The sequence below is a fragment of the Lotus japonicus genome, chromosome 6, assembly GCF_012489685.1.
Source record: "Lotus japonicus ecotype B-129 chromosome 6, LjGifu_v1.2".
Classification (NCBI taxonomy): Eukaryota; Viridiplantae; Streptophyta; class Magnoliopsida; order Fabales; family Fabaceae; genus Lotus; species Lotus japonicus.
Window position 1 is genome coordinate 43,426,281 of NC_080046.1, and position 26,432 is coordinate 43,452,712.

General features: G+C 40.1%; 3 protein-coding genes across 3 annotated transcripts; 1 reads left to right on the plus strand and 2 right to left on the minus strand.

Annotated features, from left to right (window-relative positions):
• Nucleotides 1-855: 855 nt before the first annotated feature.
• On the minus strand, nt 856-3,640 carry LOC130725360 (uncharacterized). The gene is made up of 5 exons (XM_057576598.1): nt 3,605-3,640; nt 1,534-1,801; nt 1,294-1,390; nt 1,043-1,164; nt 856-944 (listed from the first exon to the last, which is right to left on the minus strand). The coding sequence occupies exons 1-5, from the start codon at nt 3,638-3,640 to the stop codon at nt 856-858; spliced, it is 612 nt and encodes a 203-aa protein (XP_057432581.1).
• Nucleotides 3,641-3,675: 35 nt separating this feature from the next.
• LOC130725288 (small ubiquitin-related modifier 1) lies at nt 3,676-5,796 on the plus strand. Its single transcript, XM_057576530.1, has 3 exons — nt 3,676-3,858; nt 5,222-5,371; nt 5,466-5,796. The coding sequence occupies exons 1-3, from the start codon at nt 3,766-3,768 to the stop codon at nt 5,529-5,531; spliced, it is 309 nt and encodes a 102-aa protein (XP_057432513.1). The 5' UTR covers nt 3,676-3,765; the 3' UTR covers nt 5,532-5,796.
• A 19,017-nt stretch (nt 5,797-24,813) lies between these two features.
• On the minus strand, nt 24,814-26,090 carry LOC130726489 (uncharacterized). The gene is made up of 2 exons (XM_057577766.1): nt 25,897-26,090; nt 24,814-25,396 (listed from the first exon to the last, which is right to left on the minus strand). The coding sequence occupies exons 1-2, from the start codon at nt 25,987-25,989 to the stop codon at nt 25,145-25,147; spliced, it is 345 nt and encodes a 114-aa protein (XP_057433749.1). The 5' UTR covers nt 25,990-26,090; the 3' UTR covers nt 24,814-25,144.
• Between the last annotated feature and the right edge of the window lie 342 nt (nt 26,091-26,432).

Genomic DNA, 26,432 nt, shown 5'->3' on the forward strand with positions numbered 1-26,432 from the left:
ATATATATATATATATCAAAGTGAGTGCATCAAAGGAAAAAGGCTACAACCAATCCCAACAAAAAGAGCTTAGCTATCCATTTTCATGGATGCTCAAAAGCTTACAACGAAAAACGATGAAGGAGATGATAATCGGCGGCGGTGCGACGTCCTCGGCGTGTCTCCAGCTCAACTGACGATAAACCGGCCTCAAAACTTCTTCCTTTTCTCCTTAGAATGAGCTCTAGTCGTTCTCTTATCTTTCTCTCTGTCTCAATCTGATTTTCTAACTCCGCTTTCTTTTCTTTCAGCTGAAACCGCCCTATATATAGTGTTTTTACGAATAGGGCGCTCATCCCCCTAAAATGGGCGCTCAGCCCCCAGTTACTTCAGACCTGGGTTTCCTCTTCTGTGCATGGGGCGCTCAGCCCCTCCTTTTGGGCACTCAACCTTGGGTGGTCAGTGAATTCAGCTTTGAGGGCTCCGCCCCTCAAGTTGGGTGCTCAGCCCTGAGTAGTCAGGGTTATGAGCTTTGAGGGCTGAGCGGAAAAATGAATAGGCTGAGCCGGGAAACTAAGGATATTCCAAAAAATCCACATTCATTCTAGATCTTCACCCTGCAATTAGATTTGAACTAAAATATACATTAAAATCAATCTAAGTTTTTTTTTGACAAGTTTATAAGTTCTAAACATGAAGAGAGTTAATCTACAAGCTTTTTTCAAATAATTCTACAAGATAAGTGCCTAAAACACACTAGCAAACATGGTAAAATTGGCACTTATCAATAATGCAATTGTTTAGAAAAATTATGCAAATCAAATAATCTCAGCCCATAGGATAATATGTCATGTAAACTGTCAAAATTCCTTTAACTCATCCATCACGAAAGGAAGCAGTCTCCTCTGTATCCGAGTTCGAAATAACATTGGTAGCATTCATTACATTTTGAATTACAACATCACCTATAAAACAAATATGAACAGATTATTCCTACATCAAAAACATGCTTATAGTGGACAATCTCGATTTGGATTACAAAGCATTCACTTATTTAGCTCACCCATGAATGTCTTGATCTTGACAAATTGAACAATCACAACCGTCATGCGATAACCGTCTGAAGAAAGGAAGCCTTTGACAACATCAACATAGTTGCCAAATAAAGCACACTGATTTTTTCCCCTATCACAGCAAATTGAAAACAAAATAACTCAACCGACCCATATGAAATAGATTAAAATAAATTTAAAATTATTTTAATTTTACTGAAAACAGATGCAGTGAGTCCAATGGATGGTAAATAAATCTTACCTATCATCAGTCAACTCAAGTTCAATCATTCTAGTAACATAGCCGCCCTTACTGTACTGTTTTTCCTTGGAGACATTAGTTACCAGCCCAATCATGTCTACAAATTCAGGGAGTAAGAAGAATTTATAACAAAAAATTTACGGGCAAATTAATATATGGATTTGAAGTCAAGTGCATGAGCCTCAACTCAATTTGTATATATAGGAAATAAGAAATTTAGAAAATAAAGTAATACAATACCAATCAGATAGTTATAATCACCGCCAATGGATCTGATTTCTTCCGAATTCTTGATGGTGAAGATGCTCATTGGAATCAACGACGCTTCTTCAAGAACAACCTTCGTTCTTTCCACAAAATTTATATTGAACTCATTGTTAGAAGCCATGAAAAAGCCACTATTGGTTGCAACTGCAAAATGCGAGATTCGGTATACTTTCCCTTCAGTTAGATCCTTCTTAAATTTGGTTATTAGATTATTTTTGGCACTGAATTCAATCTTATCTCCCTACAAAAAAGTCAGGGGAACCGATCAGATGAATACAATCAGCTGAATAGATGATAAAACTAAACCTACTCTTTACACATATTAAACCTTCTGATGCAGTTGAAAAATACTCAAGTTCATAAAAAAGGAAAAAAAAAAAGAGAGATGACAATATAGGCATTAATAACTTGATAGAGTGGTCCACAACCTAAGCATCAATAAGAAAAATGTGAAGAGAATAAGGCTTCATAGGTTGATTCACCGGGCAACTTTCCCACATACGAATGATCTTAACCCTAATTGTCGAATTACTTATACCAGAACGCAAGCTACTTATTTGGTTCAAACGCCCATGCATCTCAAAATTGAAATAACAGGTTTAACAAGATTAAGATCTATTAAGGTAAGGGAAATTGTATATGAGAAATCAGCAAGGACACAAAGACTGGCATGCAAACATACTCACTACATGGGTAAATTTACAGGAGGCGAAAGTTGCTTACAGGTGAAAGGGGGAGCCTTCAAAATGCACAGAGGTTGGAACCAATCTGTAAATAAAACGAAACAGCTGGATCTGGCATCATGAGGTCAGATGATGACCACCGAGCATCCCACAAAATTGTAGTCTGGAGGTTATATGATGCCCTTTCTTCGAGACTCCTGCAGAAGAAGCCAAGCAAAACACGTCACTCTACACCACTGACGTATACATTAGGACTACCATGGCCACTGAACACAACTGTGAGGGTATGCGGGCGAAGGTGATGACGAAGAGGAAGAAGCAACGGAGAAAGACGTTAAGCTATAAGGGTGATGATGTTTTTTAATTTGGGCCAAAACTTGAATATGACATATGGCATCAGACAAAAGCCCATCATCTTTGAAAGGTTAGGAGTAGTTACCCCCAAAAAATACCCTGCAAACGGTAGTTGGTGATTTGGAAATAGAGGGTAGAAAATGAGAAAATGTACATGAAAGAAAACTTTATGCCGATCCCATAAAACGAGAACAAGGTCCAAAAGATTCCGTGCCCATATTCATTTGCTATATGATGTGACATAAATAATTTATAAAAAGTTATATAAAAATAAGGGTTAATGGCCAAATTAGTCTCTTAGTTTGTAAGTAAGTTTGATTTGGTCCCTCTAAGAAAAAATGACGTTTAGTGGCGGTCATTTTGATGATTAAAACCGCCAGTAAACTTCATTTTTTCTTAGAGTGACTAAAATCAAACTCGCTTAGAAATTTAATAACTAATTTGACTATTAACTCTAAAAATAATATATTAATCATATTTCATACTTAATTTTTTTTCTTTCATTTTCCTTTTCACTTTATCTCCAACCAAACAATTTAAAAAATCAACTCAATTTCTATTCTTCTTTCTTTTCCCTTTCCTTCTTTCTACTTTCTTTCTACCCACTTTTCATTTCCAACCAAACACAATATAGAGGTTCATGATAATATTCATGATCTAATTATGAAATATTTTACACACTTATCACAAAATTAAATAATAAAAATATAAATGGTATAATAAAAAATAAAACTACAATTTCATTAAAAATAATGTTACTTTTTAATTTACAATTAAAAAACCGCTAAAAATAGTTAGTGTAAAACCTTAATGTAACGAATAAATAATAATTATTATCTTTTTTTTGAATAAATAATAATTATCTATCTAATTGGATTAGATTGTTGATCAAAATAATTCCAGTTCAGAGCACATTTACATATTTACCAAAACAATCTATATATCAAAAAATTCAGATTTTGAAAATGTTTGGTTTGGGCCTGGGCCCAAGACAAAGCCTGTATTACATTGTATGCAACATCCAGAAAATCTGGACCGTCCATTTCCCAATCCTATAAAAGACCCTTCACGGCGCCATGACCACGCACATAGCATAATTTTTGTCGGCGGTGACAGAAGCAGAAGTGTTGATTTTGTGCTCCGTCGCATCGCATCGCAGTGTTCGAAGATGTCATCCGGCGGCGGCGTTACCAACAACGAGGAAGACAAGAAGCCCACCGATCAGGGCGGCGCACACATCAATCTCAAGGTCAAGGGCCAGGTTCGTTGTTTCTTCCCCTTCAATTTCTAGGGTTTATGCCTTCGATTTGTTCCCTTAGGGCTAGTTTTTGTTCGATCATGTTTTTTTGGGATGCCTTTGATCATCGATTCGTTACACTGATCACTTGATTTGTAGAATTTTGTGTCCTTGGGGTTTATGATTGTGAGCTTGCATGAGGGGTTTCCTTGTTTATTTTTTGTTGAACTTTTTGGGGATTTGATTGTGTTTATCGCTTTTTTAAAATTGAAGATTTTACTTAACAGTTTCCTTTTTTGTTTTTTAGAAAAGGAATAAAATTGCTTAACATCAATTATTTTGTTGGTTATTGTTTTCATCTGGGAATTTGATTTTATAATAGGGGTTGACTCTTTATTGTGTGATTATGGTTTTTAGAATTAGTGCTCTGCAGAATTTTTACTCATAATCGTCAGGAGTTTTATTAGATGATTTTATCTTCCATGAGTAACTTAAATAAGTTGCTGATGTGTTGCTTTGAAGTTCCTGTTATCTTATATTTTGATTCTTTGGATTGAATTTTTTTTTTATAGTTTATATTCGAGTGTTTATACAATATAAATGAGTTTGATGTCTTCCGGATGGGTGGACTAGTTTAGGTAAGAAGCTTCAGAGTGCAAAATTAGTGTTGCTTTCTGTGTTATGTTTGATGGGATGTTTGTGACAATTTCTAGTTCGTTCTTTGGCCTGGCAGAGTCAGGTATCCAAGATATTGTTGTATTCTCTGGAATGTTAATATATGTTTTGACGGAAGGAGATGAGCTTTTTCGTCTTGTAAAAGAGAAATACTATGTTTATCTGGCTTCTATGTGTATTTAAGTTTGTAATATATATTACCACCAAACACATAGACCAACTAGCACGAGGATGTTCTAACTTAGAAGATACATGTGGCTCAAACAAAAAAAGTTAGTAATATATATTCAAGTCTCAAACGCTACTCAAGGAACTATTTTTTGGTAGTTGATTTCCATTAAGATGCTCATCTCTTTTCCCGTGGTTGAGACATTCTCAAATCTCAAATTCTACCGATGATTCTCTTGTCTTAAAGTAATGTATTTTGTAAGTTTTTGTTGTCAATTTTAACAGCTTTGGGTTTGCCTTTAGATGAATTATGGTTCCATTATCATTCAGTGGTCATACCATACTTTTTAAAATGAACTGAATTTTCTGGCCAGACTTTTTACTTTGTAGGCTGGAGGCCATTGAAAGTGTTGTTTACAGATTTTCTCAAATGGAAATTAAGTACTCTAAATTGTTTAAAGGGTTATAATTTGACATATAGTTAGTCTTGGTTACCAGCATAAAATTGGATCATGTATGCTAATTTATCATTTGGCTGTTGTAGGATGGGAATGAAGTTTTCTTCAGGATCAAGAGAAGCACGCAACTGAAAAAGCTAATGAACGCATACTGTGACCGGCAGTCTGTGGATTTTAACTCAATAGCTTTTCTGTTTGATGGGCGTCGCCTTCGAGCAGAGCAGACTCCAGATGAGGTATCTTTACTTACTGTGTATCATTTCATCACGTGTTATTGGTTCTGATAGTGATAATTGCTGACTCCATTCTTGGTTTATGACTTTGCTGCAGCTTGAAATGGAGGATGGGGATGAGATAGATGCGATGCTTCATCAGACAGGTGGTGCTGTTGTCTGAGGGATGTGTGATGAGGTTTCTACCGCGTTATAAGTAGAATGAGTTTAGCATAGGGCTAGTAGGCTAATGCATATGATGCATCTTCTGTTTTCTGCTATTATGCTATACAATCGCTGCTGGCTTGCAGCTGTACTTTGTAAGTGCTGTGCTTTGTTAATATGATGATAATGGATGGATCACAATTTCTACTTGTGACAAACTCTAATAATGTATTGGATGTTTAACCCATGTCCTCCTTAAATTAGAACTGGCATATGATTTTAAATTTTGTGATTCCCAAATTAGGAGTCTGATAATGTTGTCAGGGCACCTTTGATTGTAAAAGAGTAAAGAGGTAATATTATCCTTGAAAGTTCAGGTTGCACACGAGATTTGGTCTCTCTCGAAGACAATGGTTTAAACAATAAAAGTGCAGTAGTCTGTTACATTCTTCACCGAGCTCACATCTGAGTGAGACATAACAGAAATGTTTATGTTGCACGTTAAGTGATGACACTTTAAGTGACACATGAACACTCCATTAAGTATCCTACATGGGAATTTAACACTATTATCTAGTCTTTTGCCCTTCATTTTAGTGTTCATGTAGATTTCACTCTCCCCCACCAACCCCCAGCATCCCTCTCCTCCCTCCCTCCCCCCACCTTTACCCCTCCCCCCTTTCCATCCTAACAGTTGATCATTGGTCTCCCACTCTTTACATGCGGGGTTGTCTTTCTTGGTTGTGCCTTTAGTGATGAGTTTGTCAAGACAGTTTTTAGTGCAGAGAATGAATTAACACAGATAACAAAATAAATGACTTATTTCATAAACTTAGATTCAGAACAAAAGTGTAACCATAGCAAGGATTTGGGACATAAACATCATGAAAACCAGTGCCTACTAAGTACTAACTATGTAAGTTGACGTAGTGCTACCTTTAGCTTATTAAACCATATATGAGCCTAGTTCAGGCATCTTATAAACAATCGAAAAGCTTAACAGGGTATACAAAATCTAATTGTCAAAGCTTGTACCAACCCTGCTCAACCAAAAGCAACTGCCACTAACTTTAAAAACACTCCATAAATTGAAACTAACTAAATAACATGCGGGTTGTAATTTTACAAAAGCTACTCCCAATATCAGATGAAAGAAAATAAACCGAAGAAGAGAACTCACGCTTGAAAACTGAACATAAAATGAAAATAGAAGTTAATATAACAGTTATTTTGCTGTGTAAGTCGTAAAGGTTTAGTAATGGTTTAGTAATTCCTGCAAGAAAAACCAGGGCAGGGGAGCTCAAATTAGCATGATCTGAAGTTTATTCAATAAATTTATATATATATAACATGACGGGAATGCAAATAATCCATCCACTAACCATTCTTTCGCATGACAGGTTACAAAATATGTAATTGGAGAACACCTTATCATCTTTTTATGAGCATTTCTTGCTTCAAATATAGCAAACCACTAGCAAAATTTCAAAAATAAATTCAATAAGCACCAAGGGACAGTCATTTTGAGTAGGACATTAAAACAGATACTAAGAAAATAGAGAAGACAAGTTTAAAGAAGACCGTACTGATGTTTTTAACAGTAAATGGTAAGATCCAACCACCTTGCCTACCATTACAATTATAAATAAATCATAGTTCCCACTCATTATTCAGATTCAAATTGCAAATCTGATGAATTTCCTACTGCGATGATATATTCATGACATATCTGTTGGGATTTGATTAACGGAAGGAAACTAACTAAGAGAGAGAGAGAGAGTTAATGCTGAGAGAGAGAAGAGTCAAAAGTGGGGTAAAAATCTTTATTGCTTTCTGTGTGTTACAAGCAGGCACTAATTACTCTTTATATAGTCAACACTATATTACAACTTTAATGCTAATGATTAATGACTTAATCACACATCACAAAGGCTAACCCTAAAAGCCTATTTTGTATTACTTCCTAACACCCCCCATAATGCAAAATAGCTAACCGTTCAAGCAGTAAAAAAACAGCATGAAACATGCTTAAAAAAACCCGCCATCACTATCCACTACTTCACCATCTTAGCTATAAGATTTCTCACTGAATGGAAGTAACACCAATCAGCTTCCTTAGCTCCTTAAACCTGTCAGCTCTCAGAGGTTTGGTCATGATATCAGCCAGTTGAAGTTCTGTTCTGCAATGCTTGATCTTGATCTTCCCTTTTGAGACTTGATCTCTAAGAAAATGAAAATTGGTCTCTATATGTTTACTGCGACCATGTGCTACAGGATTCTTAGAGAGGTCAATTGCAGACCTGTTGTCCACAAGTAAGTCCACATAGTCACCAACATCAATCTTCAGCTCCAACAACACAGTATGAAGCCAAAGTGCTTGGCAGGCAACAGTACAAGCAGAGATATATTCTGCTTCACAAGTTGAGAGAGCCACTACTGATTGTTTCTTTGAACTCCATGAAATAGGAGCTCCAACAAACTCAAATAAGTAGCCCATGGTACTCTTCCTATCCACCAAATCACCACACCAATCTGAGTATACTATGTGAAGTATATCCTTTGCTCTGGAATAGGTATGATTGCTGAAAGCATTCCTTGGTTGCTAGTCATGCTAGGAACATACCAGACTTCAACTAACAACACTTGTTGACCCTTTTTATCACTGAACATTATATCACCCATACCCTTAGCATTCAACATTCTACCATCAGCAAATCTAACACTACTTTTCTTATTCTCATCAAAATTTATCAACCAATCTCTATAACCAGTCATGTGATTTGAGCGACCAGAATCTAAACACCATCTATCATCACCATCTAGCACATTACTAGTTACCATCATCAACAAAAGTGGTGTTTCATTAGAGTTTACCTCATGGTCTTCCCTGGCAAGATTTGCTTCAGCTTACTTCTTGTCACTCTTGTCACTGGAACCAGGTGGAGCTTTACATTCAGAGGAAAAGTGACCAATCTTTCCACAGTTGAAGCACTTGATCATCTTCCTATCAAACTTTCTTCTACCCCCTCGCCAATTGCTTGAACCTCCCATTGAATCATCACCATTGTTATCAGACTTGTCCTGATCCTGTGACTGATTCTTGGAATTGCCACCTTTGTCATCACTTCTGGAATCCTTTCCTTTTCCTCGACCACCCTTTTTTTATTTTTTATTTTGGTCGAAGGTTCATAATTCATTCAATAAAGAGTTGCCTGAAGGCACTTACAACAGATGTTTATACATCGAATGAAAGGAATTGGGCCTTAGCCCAAAACAACTTACAAGATAGTTCAATAACAATTAAGTCCATGACTACTTAGTATATCTAAACAACGTTAGAACTAAGTGAGATTTCAGTAAAACTACTTGCAAAACACACCAAAGGAAAGAGGCCCAAAACACAAGCCCAACAGGACATGGATCAGCCAAACCTAAACCTTTGGGTTCTCCAAACCCTAGCCAACTTCAGGAACTGGGCGGCAGAACGATGGCGAGGGGAACGACGGCGGCTCCAAAACAAAGCTTCAAGGACTTGGTCAGCTGCATACAAAGGCGAAAAAAAAATCTTGCAAATAAGAAACGCTTCTTCTTAACCTTGGCGGCTCTGCCGTCTGCAGAATCACAAATCTGCTTCAAGGTTTTCAACAACAGAGGTGCAAAAGCACCATGGCAGAAGCAGGGGAGAAAGCTGAGACTTGTATCCACCTCTTGAGTAATATCCTCCTTTCTTGGAGGTTTGAGCCTGTAACGCTTGGTCTTGAGGCTTGTCTGTGGATCTCTCCATGAGCCTTTGCTCATGTGCTTCTAGAGAACCTTGAAGGTCCTCTATTTTCAGAGTGTCAAGCTTCCTCGATTCCTCTATGGCAACCACGATATGATCAAACTTCGGGGTTAGAGTTCTTAGAATCTTTTCTACAATTGTTTGGTCGGTGATCGTTTCTCCATTCTGTTTCATAGCATTTGTATGCGTAATCACCCGATTGAAGAACTGAGGAATCTTCTCATTCGTATCCATCTGCATCAATTCGAATTGTCTCCGCATCGTTTGCAACCGAACCTTCTTCAATTGCTCATCCCCTTCGTTGCAAGTTTCAAGAATCGTCCATGCTTCCTTTGAAGATTTCGCAGAAGAGATCTTCTCGAAGTGGGCTTCATCAACACCTTGATGAAGAAGACATAGTGCTTTGAAATACTTTTGCTTGTTCTCCTTGTGAGCTGCAGTTTGAGCCTCTGTGGGTGCTTCTCCAAGAACAGGAAACCCAGACTCAACAATCTCCAATACTTCTTGAAAACTCATGATCGCTTTCATCTGAACACTCCAGCGATTCCAATTCTTCCCATTGAGGACTGGAAGATTCGTAGGGATGCCGGTGTTCGTCGTAGTCATCTTGTGGCTACAATTCCAGATTCTAGGTCGCTGGCGTGATGAAGAGGCGAAACGAAGAAGATGGAGAGGTTCGCCGGAACCGTTGCTCAAGGTGGTGCGTCGTCGCTCACGGGCCAAGAATCTTCAAGCTCTGAATACCAGTTTGTTGGGATTTGATTAACGGAAGGAAACTAACTAAGAGAGAGAGAGAGAGAGTTAATGCTGAGAGAGAGAAGAGTCAAAAGTGGAGTAAAAATCTTTATTGTTTTCTGTGTGTGTTACAAGCACTAATTACTCTTTATATAGTCAACACTATATTACAACTTTAATGCTAATGATTAATGACTTAATCACACATCACAAAGGCTAACCCTAAAAGTCTATTTTGTATTACTTCCTAACAATATCTTTGGAAACATAAATGGACTGGGCGGGACATAAAGGATGATTATGCCCGCCCAAAATGAACAATCAACCGACCGAAGACAGCCATGGCGGGAACAATGACACAACGAGCATCTTTGCCCTTCCTTAGGTGGACCCACGAGCCAGCTGGAAGATTCCTTTGGATTTGTCTTATATGTATAGGGATTTGGGCCCTGATTGTCAGGCCCAAATATAGGAAAAGTCCATGTCATGACCACACCCTCTATAAAAGGGGAAGTCATCAGCTTGTACGAGACAACTTTTCAACATTAATGAGAATTTACCTTTTATGACATCTTACCATTTTTAGTGCTCTGCTAGGGTTAGCTTTATTACTTCTTCTTACGTAAGCTGCTCTAGTACAGAACATTGGCGTCGTCTGTGGCTCTGACCTAGATCTTCCAGTGCCGTAGAAGGTAGAAGTTACGAGCCATGGAGACTCGTTCATGCGGCGTGGGCCGCCGTGATCATCGCCGGCGCGGTGGTGGTCGTCACGGCGGCCGCGGCGGCGGACGGGACAACAATCGTCCTATACTGCACGAGTAAGAACAGGAGGCTTCCTCGGAGGGGGTCCACTCAGTGTCGCCGTCGCCAGCGTCGCTGGTGAACGCAGCTCCAAGAAGACCTTCAGATTTGATAGCTAAATCAAATCCAGGCGTTAGGCGGCGATCAACGCCGCCTGACTATGTGAACTTAGAAGACCTCAAAACCAGTGCTCCACGGAGAACGCAGGAGGCAGTGACGGGTATCACGCCTGCGGCTCTGCAACAAATGTTAGATACTTTGCAGAAGGTGCAATCCCAAAATGAACAGTTACAAGCCCAAGTCGAGTATCTAACTCAGAGGCAGGATTTTAAGCAAGGACAACGTCTTGAGGCAGAGGACGTAGTAGAATTTCAACCTTTCGTTCCAGCCATCACCAAGGTAGACATACCAAAGCATCTACAAACAATGGCATTAGACGCCTTTTCAGGCGACTCTGATCCCATGGAACATCTGAGATATTTTAACACCAAAATGGTAATTGGTGGGGCAACAGATGCGGTGAAGTGCAGATTATTGCCTTCCACATTCAAAGGAATGGCGATGCAGTGGTTCATCAGACAACCGCCTTTCTCCATTGACAATTTTACCGATCTGTCTACCAAGTTCCTGACTCAATTCTCCGCCAACAAAACTACAAAAGCAACAATGTTTGATCTAATCAGCATACATCGGCAGCCAGGGGAGAAGTTGAAAACCTACATGGCACGCTTCAGTAAGATGGCGGTTCAGTTGGAGGAGGATAACCCGGATGTATGCTTGGCGTCTTTTAAAAATGGCCTTAGGGCGGGAGATCTGAATCGGGACTTAACGAGGCGACCAGCGAGGGACATGATGGATCTTCGCGTTCAGGAATTCATCCTAATTGAACAAGATGATTAGAAAAAACAAGAGAGGGAGGAGGGGCGCAAGCAGGTCCAATCTGGCGGTGTTCCACAGGAAAAACTCAAGGCGGGGAAGGAAACCAGGGTAGCACAAACTCCGCGTATACCAAGACCGGGACCATATCAAAACTCCAAACCCGGATTTCAAAATACATGGCACAGAAATTCCCAAGGTCCCACTGCAGCCTCAACTGGTCAGCATGGTGCCTCGCCAGCTCCAGTTCCACTTATTAAGTTGAATGCTCCCTTAAGTACCATTTTAAAAGCAGTTGGGCAGACAAATGTTGTGCAATATCCACCGCCTCCACGGCGGCCGCCAGCTAATGTGGATACAAATAGATGGTGCGAGTACCACAAAGCGTTGGGGCATACCACGAATAATTGTTGGAACTTGAGGCGGGAAATTGATCGCCTGATCAAGGCTGGACATTTAGCAAATTTTGTAAAAGACGCAACAACACCAGAGGCCGCTAAGATAACACAAGGGGACAAAGGCAAATGAAAGGAGATAATTGAAGAGTTGGGCGATCCTGTTGGGGAATGCTCATCCATTGCAGGAGGATTTGGAGGGGGTGCAATTTCAAGCAAGGCTAGAAAGCGTTATGTGGCGGCAGTACACTCAGTACATGAGGCGTACGAAGGCGAGTGTTCGGTGAACCACTCTCCTATTATATTTACCCCTCAGGATTTTGCGCATGTTATTCCCCATGACAACGACTCAATTGTAGTAACAATCAGGGTTAACAATTACATGACGAAAAAAATGTTTTTAGACCAGGGATCTTCGGTGGACATCATTTATGGAGATGCCTTTGATCGCTTGGGGTTAAAGGAATCAGACTTGAAGCCATATAAAGGAACCTTGGTGGGATTTACTGGGGACCGTGTCAATGTGCGGGGATACGTGGAAATACCAACTGCCTTTGGAGAAGGAGAGTTCGTTAAGAAATTTCAAGTGAAGTACTTAGTCTTGGCGTGTAGAGCCAATTACAATGTACTCTTGGGGAGAGACACCCTCAACAAGTTATGTGCGGTCATTTCAACTGCTCACTTAACTGTCAAATATCCAGCCTGCAATGGGAAGGTCGGGATACTGCGTGTAGATCAGAACGCAGCAAGAGAGTGTTATCTAAGAAGTGTGGCGCTCTATGGGCGAAAGGCCGCCAAGGAAAACCATCGAATTACAGAAATCTTTCCACAAGAGGGATTTAGTTTAGACCCAAGAGACGATGCTGATGATTTTCGCCCACAACCTCTGGAAGAAACCAAGCAGGTGCAAGTCAAGGATAAGTTTTTAAAGATTGGTAGTAGTTTAACGAAGGAGCAAGAGAAAAGATTGATCACCCTTTTAGGTGATAATTTGGACCTCTTTGCATGGACCATCAATGATGTACCAGGGATTGACCCCAATGTGATCACCCATAAACTGGCCATACGATCAGGGGCGACACTAGTTACCCAGCCAAGGCGACGAATGAGTGATGAAAAGAATAAGGCCGTGCAACTAGAGACTGAGAAACTAATCAAGGCTCGATTCATCCGTGAGGTGCAGTACCCAACTTGGCTCGCCAATGTTGTGATGGTCAAAAAGGCCAATGGGAAATGGCGAATGTGCACGGACTACACAAGCTTGAACAAAGTGTGTCCCAAAGATTCGTATCCACTTCCTAATGTTGATAAGCTTGTGGATGGAGCTTCCGGAAATGAACTTTTAAGTCTCATGGATGCTTACTCAGGCTACAATCAGATTATGATGCATCCTTCTGACGAGGAAAGTACAGCGTTCATGACCAATCAGGCGAACTATTGTTACAAGACAATGTCTTTTGGTTTGAAGAACGCAGGAGCTACGTACCAACGGCTCATGGATAAAAAATTTTCCAGACAAGTAGGCAGGAATATGGAAGTATATGTGGATGACATGATCGTGAAGTCGGCCAGGGCTGGTGACCACGACGATGGTCTAAAGGAAGTGTTTGCTCAATTAAGAACATATAGAATGAAGTTAAATCCCGAGAAGTGTTCTTTTGGGATTCAGGGGGAAAATTCCTAGGTTTCATGTTAACATCAAGGGGAATAAAAGTGAATCCTGATAAGGGGATGGCGATCTTGGAAATGAAAAGCCCAACAAGTGTAAAGGAGGTTCCGCGCTTAACAGGACGGATGGCCGCCTTGTCACGTTTTTTGCCAATGGCGGGTGACAAAGCGGCCCCATTCTTCACCTGTTTAAAAAAGAATACGAAGTTTCAATGGACTGAGGCATGCGAACAAGCTTTTACCAAGTTAAAAGAAACATTAGCAACGCTACAAGTACTCTCCAAGCCAACGTCAAGCGTTCCTTTGATACTCTACTTAGCAGTTACTGACAAGGCGGTGAGTACGGTGTTGCTCCAGGAAGAAGGAAATAAGCAGAAGGTTATATATTTTGTGAGCCATACTTTGCAGGGGGCGGAATTGTGGTACCAAAAAATTGAAAAGGCGGCTTTGGCAATTCTGAAAACAGCAAGGCGCCTCAGGCCTTATTTTCAAAGTTTCCAAGTCAAGGTTAAAACCGATGTTCCCTTAAGGCAGGTACTCCAGAAGCCTGATTTATCAGGGCGATTGGTCAGCTGGTCAGTTGAGTTATCAGAATATGATATACAATATGAGCTAAGGGGCCAAGTTACAATCCAAAGTTTGATCGACTTCGTGGCGGAATTAACACCCACGGAAGGCGAGAAAACGCAAGGAGAATGGGTCCTATCGGTGGATGGATCCTCCAATGACACTGGAAGTGGGGCTGGGATAACTATTGAAAGTACAGATAAAACGATCATCGAACAATCTATGAAATTCGAGTTCAAGGCGAGCAACAATCAATCCGAATATGAGGCTTTGATCGCCGGCTTAAGGCTAGCCATTGAGTTAGGCGTCCAGAAGTTATTCATCAAAGGAGATTCACAGTTGGTGGTTAAACAGGTGAAAGGCGAGTATCAAGTGAAAGATCCGCAACTCTCTAAATACTTGGAAGTGGTGCGCAGATTAATGATGGAGATAAAAAATGTTAGGATAGAACATGTTCCGAGAAGTCAAAATGAGAGGGCTGATGTGCTAGCAAAATTGGCGAGTACCGGGCGATTGGGCAACTATCAAACAGTCATTCAAGAAACCTTGCCTCGCCCAAGCATTGATTTGGTAGAAATAAAGTTAAAAGCAGTAAAGTCGGTGATTGAAGGCGAACCTTCCTGGATGGAGCCAATCAAGATCTTCCTAGAGAACCCTCCAAAGGATGATGATCTGAACACGAGGGCAAAACACAGGGAGGCCATATTTTACACACTGGTGGATGGTGAGTTGTATCGGCGGGGAATTATGTCTCCTATGCTCAAATGTGTTGATTCTAAGGATGCCCCAGGAATAATGGCGGAAGTTCACGAAGGAGTGTGCTCTAGTCATATCGGTGGGCGATCTTTGGCAATAAAGGTTTTAAGAGCAGGATTTTATTGGCCGACAATGAAGAAGGATTGTCTGGAATATGTTAAGAAATGTGAAAAATGTCAAGTCTTTTCTGACCTACATAAGGCTCCACCGGAAGAATTAACAACCATGATGGCGCCTTGGCCATTCGCTATGTGGGGGACTGACATTTTAGGACCATTCCCAGTAGCGAAGGCACAAATGAAGTATATCATCGTGGCGGTTGATTACTTCACCAAATGGATAGAAGCTGAAGCAGTGGCGACTATCACAGCCGCCAAGGTCAGGAATTTTCTGTGGCGAAGGATTGTTTGCAGGTTTGGGGTTCCCATGACGTTGGTAATGGACAATGGAACCCAATTTACAAGTAATGTTACCCGGGAATTTTGCGCGGAAATGGGAATTGAAATGTGATTTGCCTCGGTAGAACATCCACAAACCAATGGACAGGCTGAGTCAGCTAACAAGGTTATTTTGAAAGGCTTAAAGAAGAAGCTGGATGAAGCGAAAGGACTTTGGGCGGAAGAATTACCAGGCGTCCTATGGGCATACAACACCACTGAACAGTCAAGCACGAGGGAAACCCCATATCGTTTAACTTATGGAACTGGTGCCATGCTCCCTGTGGAGATTGCCAACCAAAGCTGGCGAGTGGCTCGGTTTAATGAGTATGACAATGGGGAAAATCTGATAGCAAATCTAGTCATGTTGCCTGAGGAACAACGGGAGACGCACATAAGGAATGAGGCGGGAAAAGTGAAGGTTGCACGAAAGTTTTCAACAAAAGTGGTGCCAAGAACGATGAGGGTAGGAGACTTAGTGCTCCGAAAAAATACCATACCTGACAAACACAACAAACTGTCGCCCAACTGGGGCGGGCCCTACAGAATTATAGGCGACGTGGGAGGAGGAGCTTATAAATTGGAACAACTTAACGGTCAAAAGGTTCCACGAGCATGGAACGCCTCACATCTAAAGCAGTATTTTAGTTAAAAGAAACAACAAAGGTGAATGAAGCCGCACTCTTTTTCCCTTTCTTTTGGAGAGGTTTTTAATGAGGCGACATATGTAAGAATGAAGGGACAATTGTTCCCATGTATGAAAAAGTAATGAAAAGATCATTTCAACAGAATTGCTTATTTTTTGATTTATATTACGAGTTTATGCGGTGCAAATCGTACCAAGGTATACAATACCGCGAATAAACCTTTCGGAATAAGAAAGTATCGCCATCAAATGTTAAAAGCCTTGGCAATTCTAGTGGCCACTAGAAACCAAGCCTCGTCGAAAAATCGGCTAAGGTATATGAAGCCAAATAAAAAGAAAATTTAGTAAACAACAGTTTAAAGGTAACAACGATTGAACTTAAACAAATTGTATTGAAAAGGAGAAAAGGGGCGAAGCCCATACATGACTTGAAACAACAATGAACAAAAGAGCAAAAGGGCAAAGCCCAAAGGTAAAATTTTGACTTAACAAAATAAAAACAATCTAAATTCTAGCCAGGTTCTCATTGTTGGCGTTGTTGTCCTGGCTTGCAACAACTTGAGGGTCTTCCTTCCCTTGACCCTCATTCTTGTTCTGGTCATTCCCAACTTCGCCATTCCCTTCCTCGGGCTCACTATCAGAATCAAACTGAGGAAGAAGGTCGAGGCCAATGTCATCATCGCCAACCACTTGACCATCCTTGATCTCCTTCAGATACCCGATGTGGGAAAGATCAAAGCTCAGTTCAACAACACTTATTTGCTCTTTGGCCGCCAGAAAGCCTTGAGCAAATTGGAGGGAGACACGCCCTAAATTGGAAGCATTCAGGCGTTCATACTTCTTCTCCAGCTTTTGGCACTTAGCCTGAACAACAGTGTGTTTGTCATTAATGGCTTCTTTCAGGGACTTGGTCTTCTGAAGGAGCAGGTTAGAAGCAGCCAAGTCATCAGTTAACTTAGCACATTTTTCTTCAGCAGACTTCAAGTGCTTGTTGGCTATCTCAGCATCGACCTTGGCTCGCTCATAGGCAGTCTTATAATCAGCCGCCTTCTTCTCAAAACGATTCTTGGCCGATATCAATTCCTTCACACACTGAGCCATTCCCGCCACAGTGCTGGCGGCAGAAAGTGCATGGAAGATGGCCTGGGAAGCAATGTTGGGGGGGCCTTGACCGAAAATATCTTTGTGAATCCGGTTGTCAAAAGTTCGGGTCATGAAGTCCAACCCGTTGAAGTGAGGATCAGATAAGCTCAGCAAAGGGGGAGGAGCCTCGCCACCAATGGCTGAGCTAGTGCCAGCATGGCTAAATGGAGTTGGTGGACGGTTGATCAGCATACTTGAATCCTGGTGGGGTGGCGGGACATTGTCATGTCCCTTCTTTTTTTTCCGCGGGTTGACTCTTGGAAGCCAAACCGGTTGGATTGAGAGTTGGCTGGTGAAGAGGTTTACCACCAGCAGCGCCTGAAGTTCCTTGGCGCTTAGGGTCCCTGACGTTATCAGAGCCCGAAGCACTTTCATTCTTCTTCTTTTGTTCAGTCTCGGCGGCCCTTTTCTTCGCCGCCGCAGCAGACTGGGCGAGGTATTCCTTCATCTTCAATGGGTTAGCGTCGACCTTGCTTTTTCCCATTGTAGCTACATGGAAAGTATCAGTTAGACAAGACACATGAACAAAAAGAAAAACAAGTTATGTGCAAAGATTATAAACTTACTAAAAAATTGATCTAAAGTGCCGGATTTCGACGCCTCAATCAAGTCATGACCAGAGATTACTGGTAGTGTGCGAAGATAATCGGCGATACCTTGCTCAGAATCATCCAAGGCGTCATATGAAACGGATATTTTTCGGCGAGGGTTTTTTGTCCAGTAAAAGGGGAAGAGAGGATTATTGTCGGAATCTCGGAACAAATTCTTTATTTCGGGCGACTCCATAACTTTGAAGTATTTTTTCTGCCATACTTTGTAATGGCTTTTAAGGGCGATGAATCGGCTCATGTTCTTGCGGGCTAAAAGGGGAACCCACTTAACAGATGTAGGCTTAGTGGTGACTGACTTATAGAAAAGGAAAAACAAGGGGTAGGTAGGAGTGAAACTCAAATGTTCGCAAAGAATTTCAAAGCAGCGGATAAAACCCCAGGCGTTGGGTTGGAGTTGACAAGGCGCCACGTTCAGAAAGGAAAGAACGTGACATATAAAAGGCGAGAATGGAAGTTTGATATTCAAGTCTAAGAAAAAATAACCATAAACAAAAAAGAAATCGGGTGATTCATCGGATGGCTCTTTGCGCAACAGAACACAGTCACCCTCGCCACATGGAAGAACATTCAACTGAAGATCTTCATTATTAGAGGTGGCGGGATTTATCTTCGTGAACCCTTGGGCAGATATTCGAAGCGAGTTAATGATCCCAATACTGCCCCAGATGGAAAGCCAAATACACTTATCTTCAACCAAATGTGCGTTTGAACGCCATTCGGGTGAAGACAAATCTCCATTAGAAGAGAGAATAGAATCTACAGAGCCGGCGGGACCGGAATCCTCGTGAGTAGAAGGCGAGGAGTGAATTTCAATAACAGTGGGGGCAGAAACTTCCCCCTCCGTAGAGGGTGAAGAAAGTTCCAAGGAAGAAATACTAATATTTTGCAATGACATACTGGGTAATTTCATAAAAAGAAAAAAGAAGAAGATGAACATGTTCAAAAAGAAAAAAGAGAAAGACGAACAGTTTCAAGAAAGAGAAAGGACTCACCGGAGGAAGAAGTGGAGGAGTGAGTAAGGAGGATGTCGGCTATGGGAGAGCACCGCGCAATGACGACGGCCGGAGTGACGGAGGTTTGCCGGAGTTCAAAGAGGAGAAAGTGAGAATTGCAGAGAAAGTTTCAGGAAAAGAGTTTCAGAAAAGTGAAAAAGTAAAAGGTAAAAAGGGTTTTTATAGAGGGAAAAGGAGGAGAGAGAATGAGTGGGGGAAGATCGTGAAGAGTCGTGGGATTTGAAATTTGAAAAGGTATGAACTGAAAAGATGTAACTCCTCGAGACGCACAACCGCATTCATGGCAAATGATGACGAAATCCCGGAAAACAAGGATTACGTGCGTCAGTTGAAAAGACGTGATTGACGGTTATGACAGTGGCGATATATCTACGAAAATGGAAATGAAGATGGCGAAACATAAAAGTGGCGCCATATCAACGAACAACGAAATGGCGATGAATGAATAAACAATAAAGGCGGGCGACGAAGTAGCATATTAAAGACATTTCGACTCAAGTTACCCAAGCCTCATGTCTTGGGGGCATGTGGACTGGGCGGGACATAAAGGATGATTATGCCCGCCCAAAATGAACAATCAACCGACCGAAGACAGCCATGGCGGGAACAATGACACAACGAGCATCTTTGTCCTTCCTTAGGTGGACCCACGAGCCAGCTGGAAGATTCCTTTGGATTTGTCTTATATGTATAGGGATTTGGGCCCTGATTGTCAGGCCCAAATATAGGAAAAGTCCATGTCATGACCACACCCTCTATAAAAGGGGAAGTCATCAGCTTGTACGAGACAACTTTTCAACATTAATGAGAATTTACCTTTTATGACATCTTACCATTTTTAATGCTCTGCTAGGGTTAGCTTTATTACTTCTTCTTACGTAAGCTGCTCTAGTACAGAACAATAAATAAAACAATTTAAGAGATAAACACATCCAGTGTGTAAATTTTAAACAAGCTGGCAAAAAGATAAGCTCTTAGCTCAAATTCCTTAAGTTCTAAAATTAGGTGATTGTTTCTCCAAATGCAGCCAAAATAGAGAGATTGGAGGAAGACTGTCTGAGTTAAAAGAAAGCACGATATCTTCTAAAATCATTTGATTTTGGCTTAATTGCACATTTGATCCCCAACTTTGTCCTTCCTGTGAAAATCGTCCCCCAACTACGAAATTAGCAAAAACCGTCCTTTTGGGGGACGACTTTCGCAGAAAGATAACGGTGGGGTGTAAATTTCCAGGACGGTTTTTGCTAATTTCATAGTTGGGGGACGATTTTCGCAGGAAGGGCAAAGTTGGGGGACCAAATGTTCAATTAAGCCTTTGATTTTTAAACCTAAGCTTTGTGAAACCTAAACTTGAAAACTGAAAGTGAAATGCACAACGCTTATATTATCAATCACTTTAGTTAAGCTAAGCATTTTTGTAAGCATGGAACACTTGCTTAATTCATATGACCCACCACAACAAGCATTGACCTTATGCAACACCTGCTTCTTGGCACCATCCTTCTCCTCCTCCTCCAGCTCACTCCCCTGACCCGGTTTTCGATCCTGATAGTGCCCTTCACCCCATTTCAAGACATAGCCACCGAATTTCAAGCCAGCAACCTGCCACCAAATGGCATAATTACACTGGAAACCTCAACAATGTAACAGCTTCAGCACCCATCACAGGTTCCAACTTAGCCTAGTCTTCTTTGTTCTCACAAAAGCAAAACCTCTCAGCCTTCATCTTTCTGCACCTTACCCACCATGAATATCACATAAATCTCTTCAAATTTGAAAACTTCGACTTGATCCCTAAATTTCTTGAACTATTCATCAACAAAACAAACCTTAAAACGTTCAGAAATAAGCTAACAAGCAGAAATTTGGAAACACTTAAATAGTGAGATAAACTCTTTTTGATTTTTTTGATAATAAATTCTTTTTTTTCTACCGCATTATCAATCGAACGCATAATAATTAAAAAATAAATAAATAGAAAACATTGAATATTTTATTCTTTCTTGCAAAATTGAACTAACAAAGGCAAAATACATGAATATTATTCTAATCAATCTTTATTCATTGATCACATTGACATTGTTACCGCTATGAACATCACAAATTCACAATACACCCCACGAACCCCAAGAAAACAATGTAAAAAAGAAGTAATGACACTGACACAAGAATAGACTCAAACTCTCATAGGAGAGTCACATCAATCATGTAACAAGACACACAGTAAAGAATATACACTCATGACTTAAACAAATTAAAGAAAAAAGACTCAGCAATGAAACACATGAAAGGACTTAGACTTAACACCCTAACCTGATGAATATACACTCATGACTTAGACAAATTCAAGAAAAAAGACTACAGTGAAACGCATGAAAGGACTTAGACTCAACACCCTAACCCGAGGAATATACACTCACGATTTAGACTAATTCAAGAAAAAAGACTCAACAATGAAACACATGAAAGGAATTAGACTCAACACCATAACCCGAGGATGGAGAACCTTCATCTCCACCCACCTTCTTCTTCTCCTCCTTCTTTACCTTGTGGAAGGTTTCATTATGATCCCGTAACTCCATGTAAGTAGAGAACCATCTTGCACGATTGTTGCATGTCGTGCATTTATATATGAGGTTCTGTTTGCTCCTTGGAGGGTTGACTCTCCTTACGAGTCTTCCTCTCCTTGGCCATCATCTTCTTGTTTTTGTGTGTCATTATGAGAAATTGATGGCTGAGGAGAATCAATGGAATTTCGGTTTTGTTTGAGTTGGATTTTGTGAGATAGTATATGGTTCAGTCTGTGAGGAACATTGGGTTGATAACAATATATACATTACTATGGGTGCATATTTCACCCAATTTTTTTAGGCTTAAATAAGATTTTGGTCCTTGAAATTGTAAAGTGAATCAAATTGGGTCTCTAAAAAATTTTCGCAACAAATTGAATCCCTTGAATTTTGTTTAATCAAATTAAGTATTTTTTGACATATCTTTGGCAACATAAATAAAACCATTTAAGAGCTAAACACATCCAGTGTATAAATTTTAAACAAGCTGGCAAAAAGATAAGCTTTTAGTTCAAATTCCTTAAGTTCTAAAATTAGGTGATTGTTTCTCCAAATGCAGCCAAAATAGAATTAATTCAGACTCATTCCTGGCATTGAATTAAGGCAAAGGTGTGAGGCTTTCACAACTCATTATTTGAATGGGGGAGGAATCCAATGGCGTGTCTCAAGTTTTGTAACTTTGTCTGAAAGCTTGTGGGGTGGGTGTTGTGATTTTATTGAATTTTGTCATGTTTGTGGTATAGTTTTGTGGCCTTGGTTTCATCCGTTTGTTGTGTTGTAAAGGTGGCTTTTGACCATGTTATTTGTATTATTTATTATTTTTTATTCCTCTTTGTATTTGGGTTTGACACCCCTTGTGCTAAGGTTGAATACAATCCATTGACTTATAAAAAAAATTCTAACAACAAAACAAACACAAACATATGCGAAGTAAAGAACAGGCGCCTCGTGCTTGGTAATGTCAGTACCCCGCCGAGACTGTCTACATGCATCAGCCATTGGGTTTCCGCGTCTCTCAGCACCCGGAGTACGTCTGTCGTCTAAAGAAGTCTCTTTATGGTCTGAAACAGGCGCCTCGTGCTTGGTATCAGCGGTTTGCTGACTATGTTTCCTCTATTGGCTTCCAACACATCAGTTCAGATCATTCCCTTTTTATCTTCCGGCGGGGTACTGACATTGCCTATATTCTACTATATGTTGATGACATCATCCTCGTTGCTTCATCTCATGATCTCCGCAAATCCTTTATGGCACTTCTTGCATCTGAATTTGATATGAAGGATCTGGGTCCTCTGAGTTATTTCCTTGGCATCGCTGTCACTCGGCATGTCGGTGGCCTTTTCCTCAGTTAGAGCACTTATGCTAATGAGATCATTGCTCGCGTCGGCATGGTGTCGTGCAACCATTTTGCTACACCGGTTGACACCAAGCAGAAGCTCGGTTCTTCTTCTAGGACTCCTTGTGAGGATGCCACTTTGTATCAGAGTCTTGCTTGTGCCTTACAGTACCTCACCTTCACTCGTCTTGACATTTCCTATGTTGTTCAGCAGGTGTGCTTACACATACATGCTCCCCACACCGGGCATATGCTTCTCTCAAGCGTGTCTTACGCTATGTTCGTGGCACTCTGACTTACGCTCTTCACTTGTATTCCTCCCCTATTGAGAAAACTGTTTCTTATACGGATGCTGACTGGGGGGATGTCCTGACACCAGACGCTCTACTTCTGGCTACTGTTTTTTCCTCGGTGACAATCTTATTTCTTGGTCATCTAAGCGGCAACCCAACCTATCTCGCTCTAGTGCTGAAGCTGAATACCGGGGTGTTGCTAATGTTGTCTCCGAGTCCTATTGGATCCGCAATTTACTTATGGAGCTTCACTTTCCTCGCTCTCAGGCAACATTCGTCCACTGTGACAATGTTAGTGTCATCTACCTCTCTGGAAATCGAGTGCACCATCAGCGTACCAAACATATAGAGATGGATATCCACTTTGTTCAGAAAAAGGTCGCGCGTGGCCAGGCTCGCATCCTTCATGTTCCTTCCCGTCATCAGTTTGCGGACATTTTTACCAAGGGCCTTCCTCGGGTCCTCTTTGATGATTTTCGTTCCAGTCTCAGCGTCAATGAACTCCCCGCTTCGACTGCAGGAGTATGATAGAATAGAATAATAGGAATAATTTATTTATTCTCTTTACTGTAATTACGCGTGTAATTAAGTTTAGTCATTATTATTTAGTCAACTGTATTTTATATAAATAACATGTCTATTATCAATAATGAGTACATAATTAATTTCCTTCACATACTTTAGTGTTTGATAACACCCGAAAAATTAGTCTCTCACCTATCAGGATTGGTAATTGAGAAAAAAATTCCATTTAACAGGATTTGTTCACATAATGTGTTTGTTTGGTTTTGTGTTGGCGAACCTTTAAATCAATTTAAATGGGGTAAAATCAATTGGGAGTCATTTTATTCAATTAGATTCAAGCTCAATTTAAATGGGGTAAAATCAATTGGGAGTCATTTTATTCAATTAGATTCAAGCCCAAAATCAATTTTACTGAAAGCCAGAGATAGTGGCTTTTGGCTTTTGTCTTGGACCTAATAATTTTCATGTTTTACAAATGAATTTCACATCACTCTACAAAATCCACTTTTCTGATAAATCAGGCCACATTTGGAAAAACAGCTTAATTAAGCGCTTATGATCATAAGCGCTTATTCATAAGCTTTTTTATAATGTTTATTGAAAGAAATTGATAATAAGCTATATATAAGCATAAGCTCTTTTTCATAAGCTATTCTGAATAGCTTATGAAAATAAGCTCATAACAGCTTATGGTAGGTCATAAGCAGTTTGCATAAGCTCTCCCAAACACTGGCATAAGCGCTTATGCTATTAGATAAGCTCAAATAAGCTCTTTCAAACGGGGCCCGAATCAATTTTATCATAATCAATTTTAGGCAAGTGGTTCACTCGAAGAAGCTGCTTTGATTTATAAGACGAGTATTTAAAACATTTCTTGACCACTCAATCCGGCCGACACTGGTTGATCCCAATAACACAAACACAAAAAGAAAAAGTTAACTGCATTAAGGCAAGAACTCGGTTGATGTATTTGGTCGCTTAATTTAGACATGAGTGACATACAACATAACATACGCAACCAAACAAGCAAACGATAATCTAAGAGACAAAGTCAAACCTTCCACCATAGTGTCCTTTTCTTTTATAAAATAGGAGTAGTAAAAATAATTGCACCAAACACATAAATAAATGGTTAACGAATCAAGAAGTACTTAAATCTTCACTCCAATAACACAAAGAGACATGTATTTACTAAAACAACATTTAGTGTGTGCCTGACAGAAATACAAAGATGACCTCTATCAATCAACCAAACAATGGAGTCTAGCCTTCCAAATCCAGAATTTCAATTAAATGCATATTCATGACTCATGAGTTCCCATCCCATTAAATTACGATACTTTTTAAGATACAATAGCTGACATGATTTTAACTAAATATAGACTCAATTCAAAGTTTCTCAATTGTTTGGTCTCTTTCTGCTGCAAAACAAAACACAAGACATGTCCCTTATTCTGGCTGCATACACTCAGAAGGTTCCTAATCAACCTTTTTGTGGTAATCAGAGCCAGGTTCATGCTCTTTGTTCCTGTTCTTAGCTGATTCAACCTTTGAGTCACCCAAAATAGCCTCTTCAGCTCCATCAACAGCCTTTTCCACAGTCTGACTTGCCACCCCTTGTTGGCTTTCCTTGGCCTTCTCCTCTGCAACTCTCAGGAATTCTTCAGCAGTGGAAGGTGCCCTCTCTTCCATCAAACGCCCATTTTTCCCCTTGTTTTCTTGCCCGTAATTCTGATAATATTATGCATGTTCACAGTTCATTCATTGATGATGAATTCAATAACAAATTGTAAAGTTTCAAATTTTATGAATCATGACACAAAATTTGAACAATTTGATTACTTTTGTTGCAAACCCATCTGAGAGGAGATTGCATTCTTAAATCCAACAACGAAAAATCTGTACTTTCAAAGTGGGGTTTTAGATCCACTTCACTAGCCCTTAAATTTCCACTTCCAACAACAGGATCACAGAAAATTTTCCAATTAAATCAAAATTTGAACCAGGATAAACCTAAAACAATCAAATTCCCACATTTGCTTTCTCCAAATAAATTTTCCTACTGGGATCATTTTTATACAAGAAAAAACTTTCACAGCAATTACCTTATACAAAATTAGAAACTCCACAACAAATAAGCAAATAGTCATACATTTTTTGGCACAAAATTTAGAGAAAATAAAAACATCATAAAAAAATATAAAAGACCATTAATGATAGGTGAAGGGTACCTTGATAGGGTTGTAAAAAAATGGCCTAGAGGGCTTGACCAAGGAAGATCTTGAGGAGGCATGAAGAAGGGTTAGGAATTTGGGACCAGCCATAGTATTAAGTGGTTCAGTGCCTCTGAAAAGGCAAAGGCAAAATGTTAGTTTGAGAAGGATGAGGCTATAACTATGGAATCACTGCATTTGGGAGAGTGGGGACGTGTCACCAGGTGGAAGGTAGTTATAGGCACGTGGTTTCCTTGACCGGCTACACGTCATTCAACCCTAAGACAAACTTGCACACGGCCGATTAGACTTATCTTCAAACTTCTATCATTGATTGATTAACATCTTGTGAGTTTAGATAAATTAGGAGAGGGTCTCATATCTTTAATGAGATCAAGTGAATTTAACTGCTGAAAAGAAATTATTAAAATGAGTGTTGCTACATTAATGATCAATCGTGATGGTTGGACTTTAGATAAACATAAATGTGAAATATTTAGTTAAGAGGATATGGATGATGATTTTTTCATGTAGATACTTCACCTAAAAATTTA

Bases quoted from the DNA above. Each gene is read 5' to 3' on its own strand.
- LOC130725288 (XM_057576530.1), top strand. From the start codon at position 3,766: ATGTCATCCGGCGGCGGCGTTACCAACAACGAGGAAGACAAGAAGCCC. The intron at 3,859-5,221 runs GTTCGTTGTTTC...TGGCTGTTGTAG, and splicing joins ATCTCAAGGTCAAGGGCCAG to GATGGGAATGAAGTTTTCTT. The intron at 5,372-5,465 runs GTATCTTTACTT...ACTTTGCTGCAG, and splicing joins CAGAGCAGACTCCAGATGAG to CTTGAAATGGAGGATGGGGA.
- LOC130726489 (XM_057577766.1), bottom strand. From the start codon at position 25,989: ATGGCTGGTCCCAAATTCCTAACCCTTCTTCATGCCTCCTCAAGATCT. The intron at 25,397-25,896 runs GTACCCTTCACC...TAATATTATCAG, and splicing joins TTTTTTACAACCCTATCAAG to AATTACGGGCAAGAAAACAA.
- LOC130725360 (XM_057576598.1), bottom strand. From the start codon at position 3,640: ATGGACGGTCCAGATTTTCTGGATGTTGCATACAAT. The intron at 1,802-3,604 runs GTAATACAGGCT...ACTTTTTTGTAG, and splicing joins TTCTGGATGTTGCATACAAT to GGAGATAAGATTGAATTCAG. The intron at 945-1,042 runs GTGAGCTAAATA...TTTGTTTTATAG, and splicing joins CAAGATCAAGACATTCATGG to GTGATGTTGTAATTCAAAAT.